Source organism: Nannospalax galili, unplaced genomic scaffold, assembly GCF_000622305.1.
Source record: "Nannospalax galili isolate Female #2095 unplaced genomic scaffold, S.galili_v1.0 scaffold1379, whole genome shotgun sequence".
Taxonomy (NCBI): Eukaryota; Metazoa; Chordata; class Mammalia; order Rodentia; family Spalacidae; genus Nannospalax; species Nannospalax galili.
In genome coordinates this window covers 1,849,712-1,858,846 of record NW_008343573.1, presented here as the reverse complement: position 1 = coordinate 1,858,846, position 9,135 = coordinate 1,849,712, and the positions used below count along the sequence as shown (strand labels likewise).

The window sequence follows — 9,135 nt, the reverse complement described above, 5'->3', positions numbered from 1 at the left end:
CTACATAACAAGAAACAATGCCAGACAGGAGATACCTTCCTTTGAGTTGTTGGCCAGGGTGGCCCAAGAGACTCCCAGACAGTAACCCAGTATAGAACTGGAAAATGAACAGTAGACCCCAATCTTATCTAAAGGAATATTGGCAACTGATTGTTGCTAGATTAGGTTTATTTTGACCAACTGTATGGTCTTAAACACCCAAAAAGAAAGTATAAACAAAGATTAAGGTGATCAGTATTTCTTTAGGAGTTCAAGGGATTACAATTCTCAGGCATTAGGCTTAAGTCCATATAAAATGTTATTTAGACAATTATTTCTCATTGATGATTTTGTTTCTAAGCAGAAAGTGCTGCTCAGATGTAAGACTTCAAATCTTGGTCTGCAATACTGTAGTACCCACCTGTAGCTAAGGGAGGCAACCAGCTATTGTTCTAAAATGACAGATAAACTTGTTTTCTCCCTCTATCTAGAAGCCCTTGAGAAGTAACTGACACTGATTCTAGACACTCCAACAGCTATCAAAGTGCCTGAAAACAAATCCTGAGTCCATCACTCTTGAGTCCAGCCTTGGAAGACAAAAGAAAAATGAGGAGGAACCCAATAGAGGGATGCTTCTGGAAGCTCTCGACAAGAAATTCCAATGGACTCTGATATGAACACTTGAAATTTACCCTGTTCTCATCTTTTTCTGGTTTCCTGTCTAGAACTTGTAATGATAACTAACCTTGCCTTTACTTCTCCTTCACATCTCCTATTCACCAGTCAAAGACTTTCTTTCCTCCCTACAGATAAGAGTTATGCAATTTGGGAATCTTTTAGATAGACACACTGAAGGGATACCCAAATTGCCTCACCCTGTGTCCCTGTTCAGCATGGAAGAATCCAGAGCAGTCTGCATCCAGATTCCCTATCAGCAATTTGGGTAACGCCTTCAGAGGATGGTACATGTGCAAACATGTAAGTGTGAGTAGCATTAAAAATGTAGGAAATAGCATATCTTAAAATGAAATGGAGATCCTCTTTAAAGGGTAAAAATTCATTCAATTTTATGTCTTACAGAGTTTATACTGAGTTCAATATTGAACGGCTGTATTAATTCAACTGTGAACCTAAAAATTTACAGCCACCTTTGAAAGAAATGTATCCTTGCTCTGGAATGTGTTATTGAGTATGTTAATGCTGTAATTAAATGCTTCTTCTAATCATGTGGTTATTAAATTTTTTAAAAATTCTTAAAATAAGTAAAATTTTTAAAAATGAATGTAAAAAAAGAATAGGAGGTAGGAATTGGCTAGGCAGTTGCAGTAAAAATACCCTAAAGAAAAGTAACCAGTTTCTTGGCTAAAAGTCAAAATGTTCTTGGGCCCCTTAGTAACATATTCTGTTCCAAAAGCCAAAAATGTCAAAAGTATTGGGAGCTTTTATCTAATCCCTGAAAGATTTTAGGGTTACCTCTTCAGAGGGGGCAATGTTAGAGTAGCAAAAAGCCCCAGAAAGGAAGGAAGGACAGGAAAGGCAGGAAGAAAGGGAGGGAGGGAGGGAGGGAGGGAGGGATGACATAAAGTTGTCAGAAAAAAATGATGGGGAGATATGGGAGGAGTTGGAGGGAAGGGAGTGGGTATGGATTTGATCAAAACATGCATGTATAAACTTCTCACTAAATTTTTTAAAAATTATTTCTTATAATTTTCTCCTCTATATCTATGTCATCTCTTTTTCAGTGACTATAATTTGAATAGACTTGTTTTTTTAAATTTTGACCTTCTCTTCTAGCTCTGTATTTTTATTCTAATTTCTAAGGAAATTCCTTGATTTTATCTTTTAATACTCCTAGTTCTTATACATGACCGTAATTTTGAATGCCTGTAAGTTCTCTTAGTTCTCTGTTCCTATTTTATAAAGTCTGATGCATTTTAATAGATAGCCTAACTTTCTGAGACTTTTTAATGTTCTTTGATAATTTCCTATACATATATAATGCATTCTAATTTGTCTCATCTCTCTATGGGTAGGACAGGGCTTATTCATTTGTGAGTTCCACTATGTTCCAGCAGTGCCTAACTTTGGGGGCCATACCTCAGGATCTATTTGCCTCTTTTCTGAGGTCACTCCATTTCTCCAGAATACAATCCTCCATACTTCACCATCCCCTCTCCCCTGCTGCTGGGCCTGAATCCAGGAATGAGGCACTGAAACTTGATTAGGTGTACGCTGGCCCGAAAAAAGTAAATCTCAAGTCTTGTGGGGGGAAATATGGTAAAAGACCATTAAAAGGGTCTTCACCTGGTTCTGATGAATGGAAAACAACAGGGCTCCAATGCTCCTGCTGCTGAGTATCCACCCACATTTCACCACCTGCACCCCCTCTGCAGTACTTTACACCTTCATGTGCTGAGGCTTTCCCAAGTTCAGTCTTAGAAAAAGAAAACTAAAACTGAACTGAGGACAAAAATGCATATATAATTACAACTATAATAATACATATGCTTATCTGATAGGTTAAAATATCTTAAAATGAAGAAATAGAATAAAGATCATTGTTTAAATAGTTCTCTTTAGGGCTGAAAAGATGGCTCAGTGGTTAAGAGCACTGACTGCTCTTGTAGAAGGCCTGGGTTTGGTTCCCAGCACCCAGTTCCAGGAGATCTGACATCCTCTTCTGACCTCCATGGGCACTGCTTGACACAGGTGCAGTTATATACATGCACACTATACACTCATATACATAAAGTAAAAATAATAAAATATTTTAAATAGTTTCCCTTTTAACATTTAATATTTTTCATTAAAAATTTTCTTAAACCCAAGTTAATAGTGGTTTTTGTAAGCTCTCCAAATCAGAGAACAAAATCAAATAAGACATCATGGGTCACACAAAGTTTTCACAGGGCTACCTATTTATCCATCCCACAAAGAAAGATGCATTATACTGCCTCAGACTGACCTGCATTCCAGTTCTTCACACCAGTCTTTAGCTCGATGTTTACGTTCAGCCCAAGGAATGATCATCAAGGAATCACCATTGCAACTTAAATTAAAAAAAAAAAAATACATAAGCAAACTATTAGTAACTAGCTTCACAAGAAATATGACTACAGATATTATAACCACCAAGATTCCTGTTTATGCTATTCTAAGTGGTGCATGATACAATATATATAATATACAAGTAGGAAAGACCTCAGTGCTGATTTCCTTTCATCCATAAATTTCTCAAAAAGAAAATTCCAAACAAAACATGCAGTGCTAAAATAAAAAAATGACATGAGAATATGTTGAGTTATATGTCTAAAAGGATGATCAAGAGCTTTTATTATATATTTCATATCAACATGAATGATCTTCTGCTACAGACTTCAATCTTTAGCAGGGCTATGTAAATTGAGGTTCCAGTAACTATGGAAATGGTCTGTGTCTGTTTTATCCACAATAGCTCACTAGCTACAGGTATTAGGCACTGGAAATGAAGCTACTAACACCAAGAAGGTAAATTTTATTATCAATTAACTTCTATTTAAATAGGCCCATCTAACAGGAAGCTATCATATTAGCTAGTGCAGTCTTAGAGGGGCAGTAGTAGCAAGAGAAAAGAAATTATTTTGCAGGTTGAAAAGTATTAGTAAAAGATGGGCAAAAACAAAATCTCAAAAAGGTAAAGAAAAAACTGATCAGATGCAATCAATAATCAATTTAGGGCTGGTGAGATGGCTCAGTGGGCTTGCTGTACAAGCCTGGCAATCTGAGTTCAATCCCTGAACCATGTATAGATGGAAGAAGAGGACAAAGTTGTCCTCTATCCTTGACAAAGCGACCCACATATGCCCACACCCACAAATAAATAGTAATAATAATAATAATAATTTTTAAAGAATCCATTTTTTAAAATATTTTATTATTTTTATTTTATGTGTATTCGTGTACTGCCTGCATGTAGGTAAGTGTACCCATGTCATGCAATGCCTTGAGAGGTCAGAAGAGGCTGTCGGATCCCCTGGGTCTGAAGTTACAGACAGTTGTTAGCTGCCATGTGGGTGCTGGGATTCAAAATCAGGTCCTCTGCAAGAACAACCAGTGTTCTTACCCGCTGAGCCATCACTCCAGCCCCCTAAAGAATCCATTTTAAAGGAAAACAGACAAACCCAATATGTTAATATATTGGAATACTCTGCTATGAATCAAGAGTTACTAGAAACAGAAACAAACCTATCTTTTTTATATAATTTTTTTCATTTTTTATTGAGCTTTTTAAATTTCATACATTTCCCACTCAAATTCAGACCCCCTCCCCTATCCATGCCTCCTCCTCCCTGCACCAAACCCTATGCACTCTGCCATATATGCTGAGTCTTATTCACTCAGGTATTTGTACCCAAATGCCCTTCAGTGTAAATGCATTCACTGAAATCTAGTCAGCCCAGGCAGTGGCCATATGTATGTAAGTCATACTCTCCCTCACCCAGCAGCAATCAGTCTCAAATAGTTCTCAATCTAGTGCTGGCCCGCCACCTATTTCCCATCTCCCCTTTTGTCCTTGTATAACTGACCTGACAAGAGTCCTCTGCTCAATGCCACTGCTGCCACAGGCTCACATGAGCAAGCCTCCAGTAGTCTGGAGGCCTCCACCTCCCTGTGTTCATGAACCAGTCCTGGCTCTTACAATCATTCCACCTCCTCTTCCACAAAGGTCCCTGAGCCAAGGTTGGGTAATGTTCCATATAGGAGTCCCATCCTACACTCTACAGTCTCTTGTTCTCCAAAACTTCGCCAGTTGTAGCCTTCTGTGTGCATCACACTCTGATGTACATGGAAGCGTCACTGATGAGAGTTGAGGGGTTCATTAGCCCTCTCTCTACCCCTTATTCCACTACGCTCCATGAGCCTTGGTTGTAGAGATTCGACTGCAGATGTGTCACCTAGTATGGGCATCTCCCAGGCATATGCTTTCTATGCCTTACAAGATGTGCAAATCTGCAGTAGCCTCCATCTGTTGCAAAAAGAAGCTTCGTCGGTAAGTGCTGTATAGCATACTTGTCACTCTAAGGGAGGTCTCTTCTATCTGGCACTGTGTTCCCTGTCAAGCAGCTCCCAGGTATACATATGCATTAATGTTCAGACACTCTACGTGCATTTCTCAAAGGGTTTCTAGGACAGCACTTTCCCCTCTAGGTTTCTTGCCCCCTGAGATTCACTCATCTCCACTCTTTTTTCTCCCATCAGGCTTCTCTCCTCCCTCCCTCCCTAGTCAAAGTGCCCCCATTATCCTCACCCTCCCCCCAAAACCTCCAGACTACTCCCATCTTTCCCCTCCTGACTTCCCTCCCTCCCCCACACCATGGTCCCTTGCATGTCCCTCCCTCCTCTCCAACCTGCCCATTACTCCCACATTGTCCACCTCCCTCAGGTAACATCTGTTCCCTACTTATCTCCCTTTCAGGTTGTTTCTTTTCCTTTATCTCCATATATCCTTTCTCTTTACCTGGCTCCTGGTGTTACATCAGAATTTATATACTCACATATAAGGGACTGGTACTACAATCCACAAATGAGAACATACATCGCTTGCTTTTCTGTGTTTGTGTTACTTTACTTAGTAAAACACTCTCTAGTTCCATCCATTTACCTGCAAATTTCATAATTTCATCTTTTCTTACTACTGAGTAGAACTCTATTGAATAGATGTACCACACTTTCATTAACCATTCGTCAGTTGAGGGACATTTGGGTTGTTTCTATTTCTTAGCTATTGTGAAGAGAGCAGCAACAAACATGGATGTACAGGTATCTCTACAGTACAATGAGTCCTTTGGATATATGCCAAGGAGTGGTATCACTGAATCATATGGTAGGTTCATTTTTAATTTTTTGAGAGTTCTCCACACTGCTTTCCATAGTGGTTGCAGGAGCTTGCATTCCCACCAACAGTGAATGAGCATTCCTTTCTCCACATCCTCTGCAGTATTTGCAGTCTTTCGTTCTCTTGATCTTTGCCAATCTGACTGGGGTAAAATGGAATCTTAAAGTGGTTTTTATGAGCATTTCTCTAATTACTAAGGATGTTGAGCACTTTTTAAGGTTCTTAGCCATGTCTATTTCTTTGTTTGAGAACTCTGTTTAAGCCTATCTCCCATCTTTTTAATTTGGTCATTTATTTTCTTATTTCTGTGTTTTTTGAATTCTTTGTATATTCTGGATATTAATCCTCTGTCGGATGTGTCACTGGTCAAGATTTTCTCCTATTCAGTGTGTTTCCTCTTCCTTCCCTTAGTTGTTTCTTTTGCTGTACAGAAACTTTGTAATTTAATGAAGTCCCACTTACTAATTATTGACCTTAGTGCCTGAGCAGCTCATGTCTGATTTAGAAAGTCTTTTTATATGTTTATATCTTGGAGGGTACTGCCTATGACAAGACAATCTTTTAATATGCTATGCACTCTTTGGGAAGTAACTTTCTGAGACAAAGGACTTTAAGTGTTATCTATACAGACACTTTTACCTCTAACATCCACAAATACATGTCAAAAGCAGGAACATTCTGAATGAAAAATAAAGACAAAATTTATTTTTAAAAACATGAATTTCTTATGAAGTTCAGTAAAAATTTTTTTATCATATTTCTGACTATCAGTAGTGGCATCTTCCTAAAACTTAGCCATGGTCTCAGAATGCCCTTGTGTTAAGTTATGAAACATTCTCTGCACAAGAAACAGTTCATAAATATTTGAAAATTATGTTGGTAAAGAGATTGATCTTTGTGAAAACCATACTAGGAAACCACTGAAGGGTTCTACAATAAAAGGGGCACTGATGAGATCCCAGAAGAAACAGTGATGGCTCATCAATCAACAGGACTAGGCCTGCAGTTATTATTGGAGCAAATTAGTCAAAGCAGAGGTTCTCCCAATATTAAATAAGTCTATGAAATGCTATACTAAAAATATAACTTTTCAGCCAACACATTATAGTAAACTAAGTGCCAAAGATATATTTTGAATATGTTTGTGCTCAGATTTTTAAATTTCCAATCATTCAAATGCTGAGACAGAATGGAAGCTACAATATTACTAATTTGTCAACAAAAATGACAATTTTATTTCCTTTTGTGTCAGTAATACTTTATATCAAACTGCTGAAATGAAAAGTAAAAGAGAACATTTTGGATCCAGAGATGATTATAATGCCCACTCTACCAACAAGAACAAATTAGAGCAATGAATTGAGATAGAGGAGAAAAAAAAATGAATCTAACAAGCTATTATAATGTTGCAAATCAAAGCAGAAATTGTTCTTTAAGCTACACAGAGTGTTTTCAAAAGAACTTTTAGAAAAATATATCATAAGTTGATTATGTGTATTTTCTTTTTTTCTAATATTTTATTTACTATTCGTACGAGTATATTGCCTGCATACATGTAAGTGCACCCATGTCATGCAATGCCAGCAGAGGTCAGAAGAGGACATCAGATCTCGTGGAACTTTAATTACAGACAGCTGTTAGCTGAGATTCAAATCCAGGTCCTCTGCAAGAGTAGCCAGTGCTCTTAACCACTGAGCTATCATTCCAGTCCCAATATGTGTATTTTCTACACAGAATATATATTAGCCACAAGACTGATTACTAAAATGATTAGTGATGGTATGGAGCCCTTGGCAAAATGAAAATCTGGAATTTACTATACAAATTTGTAAAATGCTTTTATGATTCTTCATTGAATGAAAGGGTAAGAAACTCCACTAAAATATAGTAAAAATAAGTTCTTCTCAAAGGACCACACTGAAAGGTAAACCTTAAAAACCCTGATTTTGAATAAAATCTTCAGCTTATTTTCAAAGCAAAGTACAACCAGCTCATGTCTACAGGTGCTAATGCAGTGCTACTGCTTTATCATATCAGCAACAATCATCACAATACTCCTTACCTTTCATTGATTTTTTACTAAGGACCAAACAGTACACAATGACCTGCAACACCCTACTCAGTCCTGCAATCTTATGAAGAAGGTGATATGATCTTCTTCGTATTCCAGTGAGAAAAGTGAGATACATGATCACTTGTCCCTCCTCACAGAGCTAATAAAAGCAGAGCCACAATGTGAACACAGTCAGAGTTAGAGTCTGAAGCCTACAGTTTTGGTCAGCATACCATACTGACTCTTAAAAGGACATAGGGACTACAATCTAGAATCCAATCCTATTTCCATCACTTCCTGCTTTGTACATAAATGTAACCTCTCAGATTTATGTACAGCAGGCAGAAAGCATCTTGAACTTTCCTCACTTCTTATAGCCAACCCAACACTATGCATATTTAAAGAACACATTTAAACTAACATATTTAGGAGCCCAGTGGATAAGAGTGACTGGCTACTCTTACAAAGGACTCAGGTTTGATTCCTAGCACCCACAATATAGCTAACAACCATCTGTAACTCCATTTCCAAGGGATCCAATACCCTCTTCTGACCTCCACAGGCACTGTATGACATGGGTATACCTACCTACATGCAGGTAATACACTAATACACATAAAATAAAAAAATTCCCTCCCTGGACCTGGTGTGGTGGTTTAAGCCTTTAATCCCAACACTCAGTAAAATAAATAATAAATAAAATACAATATATAATCAATAGATTACTAGTTTTATGAAATGAATTTCTACCTAATATGGCTTAATTTCAAATCTGATCACCAATGCTGTTCTGATCATCAATTGCTTTCAATTGCTGTGACAAAAACACTCTAACCAATACCAACTTGGGGAGAAAAGGGTTTATTTGGCTTCCATCTCCCAGGCCTCAGTTCATCACAAAGGAAACACAAGGTAGATACTCGGGGCAGGAACCTAGACAGGAGCTGAAGCACAGGCCATAGAGGAAAGCTGCTTACTGGTTTGCTTCTCTGGCCCATTCTCAGCATGCTTTCTTATTCAGTAAAGAATACTGGGGCTGGAGAGATGGATCAGTGATTAAGAACACTGGTTGTTCTTGCAGAAGACCTGGGTTCAATCTCAGCACCCACATGGCAGCTAACAACTGTCCGTTAACTCCAGTTCCAGGGGATCTGACAGCCTCTTCTGTCCTCCACGGACACTGCATGACACAGGTACATTTACCTACATGCAGGCAATACACACATAC

General features: G+C 38.1%; 1 protein-coding gene across 1 annotated transcript in view; it reads right to left on the bottom strand.

Moving 5' to 3' along the window:
* Window positions 1–9,135, bottom strand: part of LOC103739398 (neuroblastoma-amplified sequence-like) — a 165,653-nt gene that overhangs the window by 13,171 nt on the left and 143,347 nt on the right. The window contains exon 22 of the mRNA XM_008839774.3: window positions 2,945–3,028. Coding sequence (XP_008837996.2) covers window positions 2,945–3,028 — 84 coding nt within the window. The remainder of the gene's footprint in view (window positions 1–2,944; window positions 3,029–9,135) is intronic.